Source organism: Oncorhynchus gorbuscha, unplaced genomic scaffold (assembly GCF_021184085.1).
Source record: "Oncorhynchus gorbuscha isolate QuinsamMale2020 ecotype Even-year unplaced genomic scaffold, OgorEven_v1.0 Un_scaffold_2274, whole genome shotgun sequence".
In the NCBI taxonomy this organism is placed as follows: Eukaryota; Metazoa; Chordata; class Actinopteri; order Salmoniformes; family Salmonidae; genus Oncorhynchus; species Oncorhynchus gorbuscha.
In genome coordinates, this window is record NW_025746829.1 from 39423 (window position 1) to 61390 (window position 21968).

The following is a 21968-nucleotide window of genomic DNA, read 5'->3' on the forward strand; positions in this document are numbered from 1 at the left end:
TAGCTTCTGAGCTCTAGAGCATCTTCATTGAACTAGAATTTCACATGACTCTTTGGATGTCTGCTAAATGGCATATATTATTATTATATTAACAATTCTAGAATCCTTGGAAAACCTAAATGTATATCCTTTTTAACTAGGAAATGTATTCTAAATGTACACCAGTCAGGATTCAGACCAGATTAAATAAAGGACCATCTTTACTACTTCTTCGGTTTTAAATTATTTTCTTAATTGTTTGGATAAGAAGAAACACTGCGCGGCCTCTTTTATTGACCCGTCTAAAGCCTCCGACACTATGGATCACTCAGTACCGTATTCAGAGGCTTTCGTCAATTGGCCTGGACCAGGCTGCATGCAGCTGGTTGGATAATGATTTAAAAGAATGAAAGCAGTGTGTATTTACAGGTGGTGTTAAATCCGTTTTTCTGGACATAATAAAGACAGTCCCGCAGTGATCGATTCTTCAGTTCTTTTGAGTATCCTCAAAAATCAAATAATCAATTCAAACGTTATTTGTCACATGCGCCGAATACAACAGACCTTACAGGGAAATGCTTACTTACTTTAAAAAAGCTTGTAAATTAAAAAATAACAATACAAACACAATAAAAGTTTTATTTTTGAAGAAACACAATAACATAACTATAGAGGCTATATACAGGGGGTACTGCTACCGAGTCAATGTGTGGGGGTACCGGTTAGTCAATGTGCGGGGTACCGGTTAGTCAATGCGGGGGTATCGGTTAGTCAATGTGCGGGGGTACCGGTTAGTCAATGTGCGGGGGTATCGGTTAGTCAATGTGTGGGGGTACCGGTTAGTCAATGTGCAGGGGTACCGGTTAGTCAATGTGCGGGGTACCGGTTAGTCAATGTGCGGGGGTACCGGTTAGTCAATGTGCGGGGTACCGGTTAGTCAATGTGCAGGGGTACCGGTTAGTCAATGTGCGGGGGTACCGGTTAGTCAATGTGCGGGGGTACCGGTTAGTCAATGTGCGGGGGTACCGGTTAGTCAATGTGGGGGTATCGGTTAGTCAATGTGTGGGGGTACCGGTTAGTCAATGCGGGGGTACCGGTTAGTCAATGTGCGGGGTACCGGTTAGTCAATGTGCGGGGGTACCGGTTAGTCAATGTGCGGGGGTACCGGTTAGTCAATGTGCGGGGGTACCGGTTAGTCAATGTGTGGGGGTACCGGTTAGTCAATGTGCGGGGGTACCGGTTAGTCAATGTGCGGGGGTATCGGTTAGTCAATGTGTGGGGGTACCGGTTAGTCAATGTGCGGGGGTACCGGTTAGTCAATGTGCGGGGGTACCGGTTAGTCAATGTGCGGGGGTACCGGTTAGTCAATGTGGGGGTACCGGGTACCGGTTAGTCAATGTGCGGGGGTACAGGCTCGTCGAGGTAATTGAGGAAACATATACAGTACATGTAAGTAGGGATAAAGTGAATATGCATAGATAATAAACAGCAGCATAAAAAAGGGTTTCAATGTAAATAGTCTGGGTGGCCATTTGATTACCTGTTCAGCAGTCTTATGGTTTGGGGGTAGAAGCTGTTAAGCAGCCTTTTGGACCTAGATTTGCTTCGGTACCGCTTGCCATGTGATAGCAGAGAGAACAGTCTATGACTTGGGTGGCCTGGAGCCTTGACAATTCTTAGGGTCTTCCGCTGATACTGCCTGTTATAGAGGTCCTGGATGGCACAAAGCTTGGCCCCAGTGATGTACTGGGCCGTACACACTACCCTCTGTAGCGCCTTGCAGTCGGATGCAGAGTAGTTGCCATACCAAGCGGTGATGCAACCAGTCAGGCTCTCGATGGTGCAGCTGTAGAACTTTGAGGATCTGAGGACCCATGCCAAATCTTTTCAGTATAGCCTATGCTCCTGAATTCTTAACACAAATAATTATATTCTTACACTGTCAGTCTATAATCAGCACGTGAGTGAGGGTGGCTTTGTATTCATCCTTCATATAGAGAGAGAGGCCCAGCTAGGCCCAACAGAGGGCCACCCAGCCAGCACTGGGTAGTGGGTAGATCCTGGTGTGGAATGTAGGCCATTGCCATGGCAATATTACAGCTGCCTGCCTGGAGGTTCTGTTGTGGCCATCCTCCTGTTGACCAGTGTTTTCCCCATAGAATTAGGAATTAGAATACACATTTAATAGGATCTCTATGTTTGGCTCTGTGTTAAAAATTCACCATCACACACAATCACTAACTTGTGTCAGTTGGTCATACAAGAAATATCGTTTTTTTCTCTTCTTACAAAAACATTTACTAAACCCAGACATTTGAATCTTGAGTCTTTATCAAAATAAATTGTCTATCCAATCCTATGTATATCAATTATTATCAGCCTCTGGGGTGTAATTCACAGTTCCCCGGACGATGCTGGGCCAATTGTGTGCCACCCTATCACGTCCGGTTGTGATACAGCCTGGAATCGAACCAGGATCTGTAGTGACGCCTATAGCACTGAGATGCAGTGCCTTAGACCGCTGTGCCGCTCGGGAGCCCCTCAGTGACTAGTGTGAGGTCATTGAGAGGCAGTGTTTATCGCATTGGCACGAGGATACCGGCCCGGGATACCAACCCCAATCCCTTCCAGCTCCAACCCGTTTCAACAGTGTAGTTTCCCCAAAGCTCCACCTTTGACTGAACATCTTTGAGTTGGTACGTTAAAATATCAGTAAATCTTTGAAAATCTGACCGTAAAAAAAAAAAAACTCAACAAATATTGACTGGCTGAAGTAAAACTATTACGTTCTTTGTTGTCTGTCTTTTGTAATTTGTTCAATGAACCATAAAATAAGGAACCATCTGTACTGACACAATAAGGAAGCTCTTTCCTTCCGTATACACAACTAACTGTACATGTTCAATTACATATTTGTTTTTCAATGATATAGCCTATGTACACACAATCGCTCATGACGCAATTACGCAAGATTTTAGTTCTTGGTCTCTGAGACTATAACGTGTCTTTCTACCCCTCATTTGTTCAAATACATTAATTAACAAGATCCAGTATAGGAAATCCATACAGTGTACAATACTGTTCCCTGTTGAATAGATGTTTCACTGTAAGCCTGTACCTGTCGTCATGGTTATATATTTGTTTAATACCTTGTTTAATACCTCTGCTTTTATGGCTTTAGTGCTCTGTATTTCTTACTGTCAGATATAAACACTGGAAAGGGGAGGGATCAGCTTGGATGGCTGTGTTTATAGAGGAGAGAGATCCACAAGCCAAGTGGGCAATGGGCAAGACTCAAGAGAAACACACTATGGGATGGTTTCCAGGGCACAGCCTAGTCCTGGACTAAACACCAAGCTCAATTAAGAATCCCCATTGAAAATGCTTTTAAGTCCAGTATTAGGAGTAATTTGTGTCAGGGAAACGGCCCCTACATGTCTGTTTATAGCATAGAAATGGATTTCTAGCTCTATTCCAATTAACCATAGGCTGATTCAAGTAATTAGGACAAATCCTTTGGGAACATTTGGCACAGACTATTGTCATTTCCCAGAAATCCCCACATTGCCTGTCAGTTCAATATGCACATTGTTCTCTCTTTTGAAGGATAATGATGCTCTTTATTATCTTTGTTTAGTTTGATGGGGCTGCTAAGAGTGTATTTTGTGAGATGACAATGTTTTATTATATTTGGGCTTCATCATCATATTCAATTTGATAACGTAAATATTATAACATACAACATGTTGTAGCCTTTGTAAGTCCTGTTTAAATGTTTAGTTATAACTTTCAGATGGACATTTTTAAAGGGTGTATGTATCTTTAAGAAGATTACCTGTCCATACTACAGTGCGCTCGCAGTCTGTCGCGAAGCCAGAGGGTTTGCTTGAACGTTCCAAAAAGTGGATGTTTAGGAGACTTCTACAGAACGACGTGGAGTCAACGTCCTGCCGCTTCACTGCGCCGACACTTTACTGTAGATATGGAAGGAGATGCATAACTGTATATTAAGACGTAAACCGTATTATAATAAGATACCATCTGACTGCTGTGTCCGTGGGAATTACTTCGTAATTGGGGGATCATCATATTCATTCGGGTTTATTTTGCTTTGGAATTCCTGATCTGCTCTTGATATGATATCCACGGCAGATTGTTGTTTTTTAACCATGTCTTTTATAATTAATTTGGCAATCTGCTAAACTTTGGGGAGAGCATACAATATTCTGTCTGTCGATCACTTTGGATACTGCGAGCTATGTTGCCAAGATGTTACAAGAGATCAATGTTTCGTCCTTTTTTCTGGAAACAATCTTAACGCTCTTATTGTAAACAAATGTAAAAGTACAATGATACATTCATACTGAAACCAAGGGATTATACACAGGACGGTGGAGAATGGCTTCGAAGGAGAGGTTGAATGAGCTGTGGATTTTATATTACACCAAGGTAAGTTTAATAGGGGGGGCTGACACCTGTTGTTGAATTGCAATTGTCCTATATTTGCTTGAAAGCTTTTTTCGAAGGTATCACCGAAAAACATGACTCCAGTGCACGCTACAGTTGGCAACCATATTTGCCTATGCTTGTTGTTCTGATAGTGAGCAGGCGGAATCGTATGAGGAAGTATTTGGGATTCATGCAGGATGTATTTTGAGCGTGTCGACTCATAATTTCGCCTCTGTCCATAAACAGGCAGTTTTATTCCGTGATATGCCAGCACTATCTACGGTTTAGTTGATCTGATTTTGTGAAACATTGTTCTAATTCTATGCTAGTATAACTTGGCGTCGACAATTCTGAATATGGTTCCTTTACCTGCTGGCTACTGCCAAGGTCAGAGACGGAATAGGAAGCGAGACACCCCACTCGATGTTTCTTTCTGGTCCAGACCCAGCTGCTACTGAATTAGTATCTATGGGAGACCCACCCCGTTAAGTAGACCGGAACGGACCATTTTTTCAATGGTAAACTGCTTGAGTGAACCATCTTCATTTATCCACCATCTTTGGTCAGGTGCCCTCTTTACTTCCTGAATGTAGTTCCTACTTGTCACATGTATGTTGTTCACTTTAGCAGAGTTGGTGTAGGTCTATAGATAGTTATCCTTCTCTTATTTGTTTAACAGATTTATTCAGGGATATGGGTCATAGCATAACATATTTGCAACATTGTATTGGCAGTGGTGTAGCGCGGTTTCACGGCCCCGCAAGGTCTATGCAAGCCCTGTGCAATGGGACATAGATAAAAATGTGCCGTTTTATAGCAAATGTTGTGGTATTTTACACATTTTTGCCATGAGGCGGAGATAAAATGTTCCAGTTTTAAAGCTAATTTCCCCAAAACTCGTAGGCCGTGCGCTATGCCAGGTTGTATCAGTTTGTAGACTACTGCACCAGCACCTGCTTATAATACATTGTAGCCTACAAGAACACAACTGTTGCAACAGTATTAGTATTTATCAGCATCACAAAACTCCTTGTCTGAAATGTGCCGAGAATTTAAAATGTGTGTTATTGATATAGCCTACACACACTATTGGTCTGCATACACCCAGGTTGGCCTAAAAACAAACATTTCCATATGAGTGGTGGAAAAAGACTTATCCTTGGTTTATTTTAGAATTGGGTGTGACTACTAACTGGCAATGGTCAGTCATCCATCCTTTTTCATTAATCCCTTTTTGAATGAAAACATATTGCCTGGAAATTAATTAATGATACTAAATTATTCACTAGATTTTGCAATCTGTTTCAAATGCCTAAGGAAAAGTTGCAATGAGTACTGCAGTTTTTTCCTATTATGTTATATGCCTATTTTGAGGTGCAGTTGGTGACATTCCCTCCTATACCCATGCAACCATACCTAGGCCTTTCTCTTCCTCTCCTCTCCATATTCACTCCTACTTCATAGCTTGAGGCACTGGCAGGCATTGAGGGGTTAAACATGGCAGAAGACAAAGCAGATGGACCTGTTTCAGCAGGTAGAAGCGCAGACAGAGGGCCCCTCCCTCACTAGGCCTACCTCCTGTCCTGTTGGTTCACTAACAGAGGAGGGCCCCTCCCTCACTAGGCCTACCTCCTGTCCTGTTGGTCCACTAACAGAGGAGGGCCCCTCCCTCACTAGGCCTACCTCCTGTCCTGTTGGTTCACTAACAGAGAAGGGCCCCTCCCTCACTAGGCCTACCTCCTGTCCTGTTGGTTCACTAACAGAGGGCCCCTCCCTCACTAGGCCTACCTCCTGTCCTGTTGGTTCACTAACAGAGGGCCCCTCCCTCACTAGGCCTACCTCCTGTCCTGTTGGTTCACTAACAGAGGAGGGCCCCTCCCTCACTAGGCCTACCTCCTGTCCTGTTGGTTCACTAACAGAGGAGGGCCCCTCCCTCACTAGGCCTACCTCCTGTCCTGTTGGTTCACTAACAGAGGGCCCCTCCCTCACTAGGCCTACCTCCTGTCCTGTTGGTTCACTAACAGAGGAGGGCCCCTCCCTCACTAGGCCTACCTCCTGTCCTGTTGGTTCACTAACAGAGGAGGGCCCCTCCCTCACTAGGCCTACCTCCTGTCCTGTTGGTTCACTAACAGAGGAGGGCCCCTCCCTCACTAGGCCTACCTCCTGTCCTGTTGGTTCACTAACAGAGGAGGGCCCCTCCCTCACTAGGCCTACCTCCTGTCTTGTTGGTCCACTAACAGCCCACAGTGTGCATCCCGAATGGCACCCTATTCCCTATATAGTGCACTGCTTTTGACCAGGGCCTGCATAGGGAATAGGATGCAACCCCATTGCTGTTGGTTTAGATGCCCACACACAGTACATCTGGATGGGGTCACATTTAAGGCTGGGACGATACCAGTATCTCAATATTTTTTTTTCCATGGCAAAAATGTAAACACAAAGCAGACCAAAACTCTTTGGTCCTTTAACCTGCTGGATGTAACATATTGTGTGCTGTAGTTTGGAAAAATAAATACATGTGACTCTGGATGACAACATAATGATTTTTGTTTCCAACATTAAGGCTGTTTTCCTAAAACCCACTTTGTATTTTGTTTCATTGCCACTCTACTATTGAGTATCTCTATATACTGGTGTTGTCCCAGCCCTAGTTACATTGGTTGATTGAGTATCTCTATATACTGGTGTTGTCCCAGCCCTAGTTACATTGGTTGATTGAGTATCTCTATATACTGGTGTTGTCCCAGCCCTAGTTACATTGGTTGATTGAGTATCTCTATATACTGGTGTTGTCCCAGCCCTAGTTACATTGGTTGATTGAGTATCTCTATATACTGGTGTTGTCCCAGCCCTAGTTACATTGGTTGATTGAGTATCTCTATATACTGGTGTTGTCCCAGCCCTAGTTACATTGGTTGATTGAGTATCTCTATATACTGGTGTTGTCCCAGCCCTAGTTACATTGGTTGATTGAGTATCTCTATATACTGGTGTTGTCCCAGCCCTAGTTACATTGGTTGATTGAGTATCTCTATATACTGGTGTTGTCCCAGCCCTAGTTACATTGGTTGATTGAGTATCTCTATATACTGGTGTTGTCCCAGCCCTAGTTACATTGGTTGATTGAGTATCTCTATATACTGGTGTTGTCCCAGCCCTAGTTACATTGGTTGATTGAGTATCTCTATATACTGGTGTTGTCCCAGCCCTAGTTACATTGGTTGATTGAGTATCTCTATATACTGGTGTTGTCCCAGCCCTAGTTACATTGGTTGATTGAGTATCTCTATATACTGGTGTTGTCCCAGCCCTAGTTACATTGGTTGATTGAGTATCTCTATATACTGGTGTTGTCCCAGCCCTAGTTACATTGGTTGATTGAGTATCTCTATATACTGGTGTTGTCCCAGCCCTAGTTACATTGGTTGATTGAGTATCTCTATATACTGGTGTTGTCCCAGCCCTAGTTACATTGGTTGATTGAGTATCTCTATATACTGGTGTTGTCCCAGCCCTAGTTACATTGGTTGATTGAGTATCTCTATATACTGGTGTTGTCCCAGCCCTAGTTACATTGGTTGATTGAGTATCTCTATATACTGGTGTTGTCCCAGCCCTAGTTACATTGGTTGATTGAGTATCTCTATATACTGGTGTTGTCCCAGCCCTAGTTACATTGGTTGATTGAGTATCTCTATATACTGGTGTTGTCCCAGCCCTAGTTACATTGGTTGATTGAGTATCTCTATATACGGTGTTGTCCCAGCCCTAGTTACATTGGTTGATTGAGTATCTCTATATACTGGTGTTGTCCCAGCCCTAGTTACATTGGTTGATTGAGTATCTCTATATAGTGGTGTTGTCCCAGCCCTAGTTACATTGGTTGATTGAGTATCTCTATATAGTGGTGTTGTCCCAGCCCTAGTTACATTGGTTGATTGAGTATCTCTATATAGTGGTGTTGTCCCAGCCCTAGTTACATTGGTTGATTGAGTATCTCTATATAGTGGTGTTGTCCCAGCCCTAGTTACATTGGTTGATTGAGTATCTCTATATACTGGTGTTGTCCCAGCCCTAGTTACATTGGTTGATTGAGTATCTCTATATACTGGTGTTGTCCCAGCCCTAGTTACATTGGTTGATTGAGTATCTCTATATAGTGGTGTTGTCCCAGCCCTAGTTACATTGGTTGATTGAGTATCTCTATATACTGGTGTTGTCCCAGCCCTAGTTACATTGGTTGATTGAGTATCTCTATATACTGGTGTTGTCCCAGCCCTAGTTACATTGGTTGATTGAGTATCTCTATATAGTGGTGTTGTCCCAGCCCTAGTTACATTGGTTGATTGAGTATCTCTATATACTGGTGTTGTCCCAGCCCTAGTTACATTGGTTGATTGAGTATCTCTATATACTGGTGTTGTCCCAGCCCTAGTTACATTGGTTGATTGAGTATCTCTATATACTGGTGTTGTCCCAGCCCTAGTTACATTGGTTGATTGAGTATCTCTATATACTGGTGTTGTCCCAGCCCTAGTTACATTGGTTGATTGAGTATCTCTATATACTGGTGTTGTCCCAGCCCTAGTTACATTGGTTGATTGAGTATCTCTATATACTGGTGTTGTCCCAGCCCTAGTTACATTGGTTGATTGAGTATCTCTATATACTGGTGTTGTCCCAGCCCTAGTTACATTGGTTGATTGAGTATCTCTATATACTGGTGTTGTCCCAGCCCTAGTTACATTGGTTGATTGAGTATCTCTATATACTGGTGTTGTCCCAGCCCTAGTTACATTGGTTGATTGAGTATCTCTATATACTGGTGTTGTCCCAGCCCTAGTTACATTGGTTGATTGAGTATCTCTATATACTGGTGTTGTCCCAGCCCTAGTTACATTGGTTGATTGAGTATCTCTATATACTGGTGTTGTCCCAGCCCTAGTTACATTGGTTGATTGAGTATCTCTATATACTGGTGTTGTCCCAGCCCTAGTTACATTGGTTGATTGAGTATCTCTATATACTGGTGTTGTCCCAGCCCTAGTTACATTGGTTGATTGAGTATCTCTATATACTGGTGTTGTCCCAGCCCTAGTTACATTGGTTGATTGAGTATCTCTATATACTGGTGTTGTCCCAGCCCTAGTTACATTGGTTGATTGAGTATCTCTATATACTGGTGTTGTCCCAGCCCTAGTTACATTGGTTGATTGAGTATCTCTATATACTGGTGTTGTCCCAGCCCTAGTTACATTGGTTGATTGAGTATCTCTATATACTGGTGTTGTCCCAGCCCTAGTTACATTGGTTGATTGAGTATCTCTATATACTGGTGTTGTCCCAGCCCTAGTTACATTGGTTGATTGAGTATCTCTATATACTGGTGTTGTCCCAGCCCTAGTTACATTGGTTGATTGAGTATCTCTATATACTGGTGTTGTCCCAGCCCTAGTTACATTGGTTGATTGAGTATCTCTATATACTGGTGTTGTCCCAGCCCTAGTTACATTGGTTGATTGAGTATCTCTATATACTGGTGTTGTCCCAGCCCTAGTTACATTGGTTGATTGAGTATCTCTATATACTGGTGTTGTCCCAGCCCTAGTTACATTGGTTGATTGAGTATCTCTATATACTGGTGTTGTCCCAGCCCTAGTTACATTGGTTGATTGAGTATCTCTATATACTGGTGTTGTCCCAGCCCTAGTTACATTGGTTGATTGAGTATCTCTATATACTGGTGTTGTCCCAGCCCTAGTTACATTGGTTGATTGAGTATCTCTATATACTGGTGTTGTCCCAGCCCTAGTTACATTGGTTGATTGAGTATCTCTATATACTGGTGTTGTCCCAGCCCTAGTTACATTGGTTGATTGAGTATCTCTATATACTGGTGTTGTCCCAGCCCTAGTTACATTGGTTGATTGAGTATCTCTATATACTGGTGTTGTCCCAGCCCTAGTTACATTGGTTGATTGAGTATCTCTATATACTGGTGTTGTCCCAGCCCTAGTTACATTGGTTGATTGAGTATCTCTATATACTGGTGTTGTCCCAGCCCTAGTTACATTGGTTGAATGAGTATCTCTATATACTGGTGTTGTCCCAGCCCTAGTTACATTGGTTGATTGAGTATCTCTATATAGTGGTTTTGTCCCATCCCTAGTTACATTGGTTGATTGAGTATCTCTATATACTGGTGTTGTCCCAGCCCTAGTTACATTGGTTGATTGCATTGGTTTTGAAATGGGACATTGTTTAATAAGTATCTGCATGCAGAGTGGGTGCCAGTGTTTGAATATTATCTGGTGCGTCAGTCTTCTAAGTCAAGGTTTCCCAAACTTGTGTACCTAGGGGGGGCCCCGGGACCATCTTGTTTTTTGCCCATAGCACATCACAGCTAATTTCAAATAATCAAAGCTTGATGATGAGTTGGTTATTTGAATCAGCTGTGTAGCGCAAGGACAAAAACCAGAACGGGGGCCCCAGGACCGAGTTGGGGAAACCCATGTCTAAGTGACGCTTCATTACTCATGGTTTTTATGGTGACCCAATTGTCTGCAGGTTAAACCTTTACTGGGTGTTCTAACAACTACTGTTAGATGTACGTAGTAGAGGTCGACCGACTTATGATTTTTCAACGGCGATACCGATTATTGGAGGACCAAAAAAAGCCGATACCGATTAATCTGTCAATTTCATATATACATACATACATACATACATACATACATACATACATACATACATACATACATATACATACATACATACATATACATACATACATACATACATACATACATATACATACATTACATATATTTGTAATAATGACAATTACAACAATACTGAATGAACAATTAACAATTTTATTTTAATTTAATATAATACACAATGAAACATGTTCAATTTGGTTTAAATAATGCAAAAACAAAAAGTGTTGGAGAAGAAAGTAAAAGTGCAAAATGTGCCATGTAAAAAAGCTAACGTTTAACCTGTTTGAGTGTAGGGGGCAGTATTTTGATGTTTGGATGAAAAACATAACCAAATTAAACTGCCTATTTCTCAGGCCCAGAAGCTAGAATATGCATATAATTGTCAGTGGATGGCTGGGTGCCAGGAGAGTTTTGCATGCGCAACAGCTTGGAGCAGACATTTTCTCTCTGTCCCATTGAAAAAGCTACAGTTCGGGTTTAAATATTATCGATTATTTATTGTAAAAACAACCTGAGGATTGATTTGAAAAAACGTTTGACATGTTTCTACGAACTTTACGGATACTATTTGGAATTTGTCTGCCCCGTCGTGACCGCTCGAGCCTATGAATTACTCAACAAAACACGCCAACCAAATGTAGGTATTTTGGATATAAAAAAGGAATATTTATTGTGTAACTTTGAGTCTTGTGAGTGCAAACATCCAAAGATCATCAAAGGTAAGCGATTCATTTTTATTGCTTTTCTGACTGTCTTGACCAATCTACTTTGCTGCTAGCTGTTTGTAATGTTTTGTCTGCTGAGAGAGATGTCCTAACATAAACGCTTGGTTTGCTCTAGCTGTAAAGCTTTTTTGAAATCTGACACACCAGGTGGATTAACAACAAGCTAAACTGTGTTTTTCTATATAGCACTTGTGATTTCATGAGAATTAAATATTTTTAGTAATTTAATTTTAATTTGGCGCTCTGCAATTCAGCGGATGTTGACAAATGATCCTGCTAACGGAATGGGTGCGCCAAGAAGTTCCTTGCTCAGAACATGAGAACATATGAAAGCTGGTGGTTCCTTTTAACATGAGTCTTCAATATTACCAGGTAAGAGGTTTTAGGTTGTAGTTATTATAGGACTATTTCTCTCTATACCATTTGTATTTCATATACCTTTTGACTATTGGATGTTCTAATAGGTACTTTAGTATTGCCAGCCTAATCTCGGGAGTTGATAGGCTTGATGTCATAAACAGCGCAATGCTTGAAGCATTGCGAAGAGCTGCTGGCAGATCGCACAAAAGTGCTGTTTGAATGAATGCTTACGAGCCTGCTGCTGCCTACCACCGCTCAGTCAGACTGCTCTATCAAATCATAGACTTAATTATAATATAATAACACACAGAAATACAAGCCTTAGGTCATTAATATGGTCATATCCGGAAACTATCATTTCAAAAACAAAATGTTGATTCTTTCAGTGAAATACAGTACCGTTCTGTATTTTATCTAAACGGGTGGCATCCATAAGTCTAAATATTCCTGTTACATTACACAACCTACATTGTTATGTCATAATTATGTAAAATTCTGGCAAATTAGTTCGCAATGAGCCAGGCGGCCCAAACTGTGGCATATACCCCGACTCTGCGTGCAATGAACGCAAGCGAAATGACACAATTTCCCTAGTTAGTGATTTTAAGAAAGGTATTGATGTTTATGGTTAGATACATTCGTGCAACGATTGTGCTTTTTTCGCAAATGCGCTTTTGATAAACCATCCCTCGTTTGGCGAAGTTGGCCGTCTTTGTTAGGAAGAAATAGTCTTCACACAGTTCGCAACGAGCCAGGTGGCCAAAATTGCTGAATATACCCTGACTCAGACGCACAGAACGCAAGAGAAGTGACACAATTTCCCTAGATAAAATAAATTCATGTTAGCAGGCAATATTAACTAAATATGCAGGTTATATAAATATATACAGTGCCTTGCGAAAGTATTCGGCCCCCTTGAACTTTGCGACCTTTTGCCACATTTCAGGCTTCAAACAAAGATATAAAACTGTATTTTTTTGTGAAGAATCAACAACAAGTGGGACAAAATCATGAAGTGGAATGACATTTATTGGATATTTCAAACTTTTTTAACAAATCAAAAACTGGGCGTGCAAAATTATTCAGCCCCCTTAAAGTTAATACTTTGTAGCGCCACCTTTTGCTGCGATTACAGCTGTAAGTCGCTTGGGGTATGTCTATCAGTTTTGCACATTGAGAGACCAAATTTTTTTCCCATTCCTCCTTGCAAAACAGCTGGAGCTCAGTGAGGTTGGATGGAGAGCATTTGTGAACAGCAGTTTTCAGTTCTTTCCACAGATTCGATTGGATTCAGGTCTGGACTTTGACTTGGCCATTCTAACACCTGGATATGTTTATTGCAACTGAAATGTGGCAAAAGGTCGCAAAGTTCAAGGGGGCCGAATACTTTCGCAAGGCACTGTACTTGTGTATTGATTTTAAGAAAGGCATTGATGTTTATGCTAAGGTACATATTGGTGCAACGACAGTGCTTTTTTCGCAAATGCGCTTGTTAAATCACCCATTTGGCGATGTAGGCTGTGATTCAATGATAAATTGCAACACAGGAAAAGACAACCTAGCACCGTGTGTAGTTAACATAGATATTAAAATTAAAATATTAATTAAAATCAGAAATGCAGATTACAGATTGTTATAAAAATTCCAATTAAATCGGTCTAACCTCTAGTACGAAGCATATTTGACTTGTTCTTAAGACTGGCAAATCAACAGTAATGATCTGATTAGCCTGTGTGAGAGAAAGGTAGACTATTGACTAGTGTGTTCTAGACTGGGCATTGGACAAGATTTACCAGACTACCTAGGCCACCACAGGTGTAGGCCCCATACCATCTCTTGTTCTCTCTCTCACTCTGTCCACTCTCTGTGGGTGTACTGCTGAGCTCAGTGTTATGTTGTGTCTGCCCATCTGTGTCTAGCATCGGGTCATGACAGTCACCGCTGTACCATGTCAACCACTTCCTCCTGATCCGTCTCTCTGTGTGAGTCTCAAATAGCACCCTATGCCCTATATAGTGCACTACTTTTGACCAGGGCCCATAGAGCTCTGGTCAAAAGTAGTGAGCTATGTAGGGAATAGTGTCCCAAATGGCATCCTATCTATCTCTCTGCAATTTGGAGGACAACTGTGATGTCATGGAGCCACTTCCTTTCCCCATGAACCTTTCAGACTGACAGAGACAACTGCATTTACTCTGTTCAGCAGGGTTTTACAACACACACACACAGGCTGAGCATCAGGTAGTTTTGAGAGGTAGTAAGATTTCAATTTTGCATGTGTACGATGGCTTTCAAATGAACAGAACCCAACCAACACATTGTGTTTGTAAATGAAATGAGAACACAGCCAAAGGGCACCCTATTCCCATAAAGTGCACTACTTTTGACCAGAGCCCTATTGACCATTTCAGTATATGTCATCCAAAGTCTGTCGCACTTAAATCCTGGAGGTAAATGAGGACCGACACTGACAAGATTGACCTTGATTTCGACATGGAACAACAGAAAGGGTGTTCACTCTCAAGATGATTTCACAACATTACACTGTATGGTAACAATCACCTGCTGTGACTGTCTCCACTCAATGAATGGACTGAGGTGAGGTAGGCTGACAGAACAGGCGAGGTATAACTTAACAGGGAACTTAACATTCACCTGCCCCTCCTATAGTCTCCATGAGAATGCAATTTTCTGTGTCTTTTGTTCAGTACCTGTATGTCAAGTTAACATCTTCTATAGTATCATGTTTAACCTGGATGTCTGCCTGCGTACCTGTGTCTGACACTCACATGTCACACACTCAGTATGGTGTCACTGTATGAACCAAATGGAGCATGAAGACATCTGAAACCATTTTAAGAAAGTATTTGACAATGTCTGCATCCTAAATAGTTCCCCATCCTGTATATAGGCCCATAGGGTTCTGGTCAAAAGTAGTGCACAAACATAGGGAACATGCAACCATTAGTGTTTGAGCTTGCATTCGATGTGCACTTCAATGTCAGGAGTTGACTGTATTCGAAATGCTCACACGCTGAATGCATGAGTCCTAGCCATCGCTCTGCTTCTCCAGAATCTGGAATAGAACATACGACTTGCACTGGCACGTCAATGACTGGAGCTGTGAGTCCTCCGATTTGTGCAATACATTCTTTACACACATCTTAAATCAGACCCAGAGTCAGCGCTTACATCAAGCTTAGCAATCCTTTGCACATGTACCTGCACCTCACTGTGCATGCAGTGGCTGTGTCCCCCACATGGCCCATAGGGGTCTGGTTAAACTATGTGTTATATAGAGAATGGCCCATAGGGGTCTGGTTAAACTGTGTTATATAGAGAATGGCCCATAGGGGTCTGGTTAAACTGTGTTATATAGAGAATGGCCCATAGGGGTCTGGTTAAACTATGTGTTATATAGAGAATGGCCCATAGGGGTCTGGTTAAACTATGTGTTATATAGAGAATGGCCCATAGGGGTCTGGTTAAACTGTGTTATATAGAGAATGGCCCATAGGGGTCTGGTTAAACTATGTGTTATATAGAGAATGGCCCATAGTGGTCTGGTTAAACTGTGTTATATAGAGAATGGCCCATAGGGGTCTGGTTAAACTGTGTTATATAGAGAATGGCCCATAGGGGTCTGGTTAAACTGTGTTATATAGAGAATGGCCCATAGGGGTCTGGTTAAACTATGTGTTATATAGAGAATGGCCCATAGGGGTCTGGTTAAACTATGTGTTATATAGAGAATGGCCCATAGGGGTCTGGTTAAACTATGTGTTATATAGAGAATGGCCCATAGGGGTCTGGTTAAACTGTGTGTTATATAGAGAAGGGCCCCAAAGGGGTCTGGTTAAACTGTGTGTTATATAGAGAATAGGGTGTCATTTTGGAATGCAGTCATGGAAATATCTCTTGTGTATCTTGGAGGGGAAACAGATTTAGGCTATTGGCTGCTCTTCAGTGCTGCATATCTCTAACCTGTTTATAAAGGGGAAATCTGGGATTCAAACAACAGATTTAGGCTATTGGAGCTCTTCAGTGCTGCATATCTCTAACCTGTTTATAAAGGGGAAATCTGGGATTCAAACAACAGATTTAGGCTATTGGCTGCTCTTCAGTGCTGCATATCTCTAACCTGTTTATAAAGGGGAAATCTGGGATTCAAACAACAGATTTAGGCTATTGGCTGCTCTTCAGTGCTGCATATCTCTAACCTGTTTTTAAAGGGGAAATCTGGGATTCAAACAACAGATTTAGGCTATTGGCTGCTCTTCAGTGCTGCATATCTCTAACCTGTTTTTAAAGGGGAAATCTGGGATTCAAACAACAGATTTAGGCTATTGGCTGCTCTTCAGTGCTGCATATCTCTAACCTGTTTTTAAAGGGGAAATCTGGGATTCAAACAACAGATTTAGGCTATTGGCTGCTCTTCAGTGCTGCATATCTCTAACCTGTTTTTAAAGGGGAAATCTGGGATTCAAACAACAGATTTAGGCTATTGGCTGCTCTTCAGTGCTGCATATCTCTAACCTGTTTATAAAGGGGAAATCTGGGATTCAAACAACAGATTTAGGCTATTGGCTGCTCTTCAGTGCTGCATATCTCTAACCTGTTTTTAAAGGGGAAATCTGGGATTCAAACAACAGATTTAGGCTATTGGCTGCTCTTCAGTGCTGCATATCTCTAACCTGTTTTTAAAGGGGAAATCTGGGATTCAAACAACAGATTTAGGCTATTGGCTGCTCTTCAGTGCTGCATATCTCTAACCTGTTTATAAAGGGGAAATCTGGGATTCAAACAACAGATTTAGGCTATTGGCTGCTCTTCAGTGCTGCATATCTCTAACCTGTTTTTAAAGGGGAAATCTGGGATTCAAACAACAGATTTAGGCTATTGGCTGCTCTTCAGTGCTGCATATCTCTAACCTGTTTTTAAAGGGGAAATCTGGGATTCAAACAACAGATTTAGGCTATTGGCTGCTCTTCAGTGCTGCATATCTCTAACCTGTTTTTAAAGGGGAAATCTGGGATTCAAACAACAGATTTAGGCTATTGGCTGCTCTTCAGTGCTGCATATCTCTAACCTGTTTATAAAGGGGAAATCTGGGATTCAAACAACAGATTTAGGCTATTGGCTGCTCTTCAGTGCTGCATATCTCTAACCTGTTTTTAAAGGGGAAATCTGGGATTCAAACAACAGATTTAGGCTATTGGCTGCCCTTCAGTGCTGCATATCTCAAACCTGTTTTTAAAGAAATCTGGGATTCAAACAACAGATTTAGGCTATTGGCTGCTCTTCAGTGCTGCATATCTCTAACCTGTTTTTAAAGGGGAAATCTGGGATTCAAACAACAGATTTAGGCTATTGGCTGCTCTTCAGTGCTGCATATCTCTAACCTGTTTTTAAAGGGGAAATCTGGGATTCAAACAACAGATTTAGGCTATTGGCTGCTCTTCAGTGCTGCATATCTCTAACCTGTTTTTAAAGGGGAAATCTGGGATTCAAACAACAGATTTAGGCTATTGGCTGCTCTTCAGTGCTGCATATCTCTAACCTGTTTTTAAAGGGGAAATCTGGGATTCAAACAACAGATTTAGGCTATTGGCTGCTCTTCAGTGCTGCATATCTCTAACCTGTTTTTAAAGGGGAAATCTGGGATTCAAACAACAGATTTAGGCTATTGGCTGCTCTTCAGTGCTGCATATCTCTAACCTGTTTTTAAAGGGGAAATCTGGGATTCAAACAACAGTTTAGGCTATTGGCTGCTCTTCAGTGCTGCATATCTCTAACCTGTTTTTAAAGGGGAAATCTGGGATTCAAACAACAGATTTAGGCTATTGGCTGCTCTTCAGTGCTGCATATCTCTAACCTGTTTTTAAAGGGGAAATCTGGGATTCAAACAACAGATTTAGGCTATTGGCTGCTCTTCAGTGCTGCATATCTCTAACCTGTTTTTAAAGGGGAAATCTGGGATTCAAACAACAGATTTAATTGGCTGCTCTTCAGTGCTGCATATCTCTAACCTGTTTTTAAAGGGGAAATCTGGGATTCAAACAACAGATTTAGGCTATTGGCTGCCCTTCAGTGCTGCATATCTCTAACCTGTTTTTAAAGGGGAAATCTGGGATTCAAACAACAGATTTAGGCTATTGGCTGCCCTTCAGTGCTGCATATCTCTAACCTGTTTATAAAGGGGAAATCTGGGATTCAAACAACAGATTTAGGCTATTGGCTGCTCTTCAGTGCTGCATATCTCTAACCTGTTTTTAAAGGGGAAATCTGGGATTCAAACAACAGATTTAGGCTATTGGCTGCTCTTCAGTGCTGCATATCTCTAACCTGTTTTTAAAGGGGAAATCTGGGATTCAAACAACAGATTTAATTGGCTGCTCTTCAGTGCTGCATATCTCTAACCTGTTTTTAAAGGGGAAATCTGGGATTCAAACAACAGATTTAGGCTATTGGCTGCTCTTCAGTGCTGCATATCTCTAACCTGTTTTTAAAGGGGAAATCTGGGATTCAAACAACAGATTTAGGCTATTGGCTGCTCTTCAGTGCTGCATATCTCTAACCTGTTTTTAAAGGGGAAATCTGGGATTCAAACAACAGATTTAGGCTATTGGCTGCTCTTCAGTGCTGCATATCTCTAACCTGTTTTTAAAGGGGAAATCTGGGATTCAAACAGGTTCTGTTTGGGTAAAACAGTTTAACTAAATTCACAAGGATGATTTTAAAACTATTTCAAGGCATCTGCACATCCTCAGTGTTGTCATGCAGGTAGGGACATGCAGAGCCTTCAGAAACTATTCAAACCTCTGGACTTATTCCACATGTTGTGTTACAGCCGGAATTCTAAATGAATCGAATATATATATTTATATATTTAAAATAATCTCACCCATCTACACACTCATCACAATACCCCATAGTGACATCACAGTACCCCATAGTGACATCACAGTACCCCATAGTGACATCAGTACCCCATAGTGACATCAGTACCCCATAGTGACATCACAGTACCCCATAGTGACATCACAGTACCCCATAGTGACATCACAGTACCCCATAGTGACATCAGTACCCCATAGTGACATCACAGTACCCCATAGTGACATCACAGTACCCCATAATAAAGTGAAAACATGGTTTTAGAAATGTTAGCAAATGTATTAAAAAGGAAATGCAGAAATCTCATTTACATTCACTACCATTCAAAGGTTTGTGGTCACTTAGAAATTTTTTTTGCCGTTTTACTTTAGTGTCCTTATATTTGAAAGAAAAGACCATTTTTTTGTCCATTAAAATAACATAAAATTGATCAGAAATACAGGGTAGACCTTGTTAATGTTGTAAATGACTATTGTAGCTGGAAACGGCAGATTTTTTAAATGGAATATCTACATAGGCGTACAGAGGCCCATTATCAGCAACCATCACTCCTGTGTTCCAATGGCACGTTGTGTTAGCTAATCCAAGTTTATCATTTTAAAAGGCTAATTGATCATTAGAAAACCCTTTTGCAATTATGTTAGCACAGCTGAAGACTGTTGTCCTGATTAAAGAATGAATAAATAAAACCGGCCTTCTTTACACTTAGTTGAGTATCTGGAGCATCAGCATTTGTGGGATCGATTACAGTTTCTGATCAATTTTACATAATTTTAATCCACCAAATAATGTACTCTTCTTTCAAAAACAAGGACATTTGTAAGTGACCCCAGACTTTTGAATGGTAGTGTAAGTATTCACACCCCTGAGTCAATACATGTTAGAATCACCTTTGGCAGTGATTACATCTGAGTCTTTCTGGTCAAGTCGCTAAGAGCTTTGGACACCTGGATTGTACAATATTTGCAAATTCATATTTAAATTCTTCAAGCTCTGTCAAGTTGGGTGTTGATCATTGCTAGACAGCCATTTTTCTAGTCTTACTATAGATTTTTAAAGACAAAACTGTAACTAGGCCACTCTGGAACATTCAATGTTGTCTTGGTAACCAACTCCAGTGTATACGTGGCCTTGTTTTAGTTTATTGTCCTGCTGAAAGGTTGAATTTGTCTCCCAGCGTCTGTTGGAAAGTAGACTGAACCAGGTTTTCCTCTTGGAGTTTGCCTGTGCTTCGCTCTATTCCCTTTCTTTTCATTCTAAGAAACTCCTTAGTACTTGCCGATGACAAGCATACCCATAACATGATGCAGCCACCACCATGCTTGAAAATATGAAGGGTGGTACTCAGTGACGTGTTGGATTTGACCAAAAAACATAATAGTTTTTTATTCAGGACATAAAATATATTTTTTTGCCGTTTTACTTTAGTGCCTTATTGCAGAGAGGATGCAAGTTCTGGAATATTCTTTTGGTTGACATTATGGGGTATTGTGTATAGGCCAGTGACACACCATCTAAATGTAATCCATTTTAAATTCAGGCTGTAACACAACAAACAGTGGAAAAAGTCAAGGGGGGTGTGAATCCTTTAATAAGAAGCTCCTGTATACAGTCACAATGATCTGCTCATTAAAAAGAGATTGTGAACTAGTCAGATCTTGTCAGGTGGCTGTGTAGAGTTATGTACATTCTCAAGAGGTGGCTGTCTGCTATTGGACCCAGAGGTTCTTGATTGTTCTCTTGTGTCTCTTCATATATGTCATTACTGTTAGGGTGGACTGTAATAACAGTGTTCATGAAAGTATGGACTGGTGAATCTATAGACAGCTATTTGAGAGAGAATATACAAATGAAGGCGGGTTATGTACATGTAAATGTTATGTACAAGACCGGAGCACAGTGATACTAAATGTTATGTACAAGACCGGAGCATAGTGATACTAAATGTTATGTACAAGACCGGAGCATAGTGATACTAAATGTTATGTACAAGACCGGAGCATAGTGATACTAAATGTTATGTACAAGACCGGAGCACAGTGATACTAAATGTTATGTACAAGACCGGAGCACAGTGATACTAAATGTTATGTACAAGACCGGAGCACAGTGATACTAAATGTTATGTACAAGACTGGAGCACAGTGATACTGACCTGAAGGTTATGTACAAGACCGGAGCACAGTGATACTGACCTGAAGGTTATGTACAAGACCGGAGCACAGTGATACTGACCTGAAGGTTATGTACAAGACTGGAGCACAGTGATACTGACCTGAAGGTTATGTACAAGAGTGGAGCACAGTGATACTGACCTGAAGGTTATACAAGTACAAGACCGGAGCACAGTGATACTGACCTGAAGGTTATGTACAAGACTGGAGCACAGTGATACTGACCTGAAGGTTATGTACAAGACCAGAGCACAGTGATACTGACCTGAAGGTTATGTACAAGACTGGAGCACAGTGATACTGACCTGAAGGTTATGTACAAGACTGGAGCACAGTGATACTGACCTGAAGGTTATGTACAAGACTGGAGCACAGTGATACTGACCTGAAGGTTATGTACAAGACCAGAGCACAGTGATACTGACCTGAAGGTTATGTACAAGACCAGAGCACAGTGATACTGACCTGAAGGTTATGTACAAGACTGGAGCACAGTGATACTGACCTGAAGGTTATGTACAAGACTGGAGCACAGTGATACTGACCTGAAGGTTATGTACAAGACCGGAGCACAGTGATACTGACCTGAAGGTTATGTACAAGACTGGAGCACAGTGATACTGACCTGAATGTTATGTACAAGACTGGAGCACAGTGAT

At 41.4% G+C, this 21968-nt stretch overlaps 1 protein-coding gene across 1 annotated transcript in view; it reads left to right on the forward strand.

Moving 5' to 3' along the window:
* Positions 1 to 3844: 3844 nt before the first annotated feature.
* LOC124025537 (type I inositol polyphosphate 5-phosphatase 12-like) overlaps positions 3845 to 21968 on the forward strand; it is a 40752-nt gene continuing 22628 nt past the window's right edge. Inside the window, exon 1 of the mRNA XM_046338920.1 lies at positions 3845 to 4428. Within this exon, the coding sequence (XP_046194876.1) occupies positions 4378 to 4428 (51 nt within the window). The 5' untranslated portion in view covers positions 3845 to 4377. The remainder of the gene's footprint in view (positions 4429 to 21968) is intronic.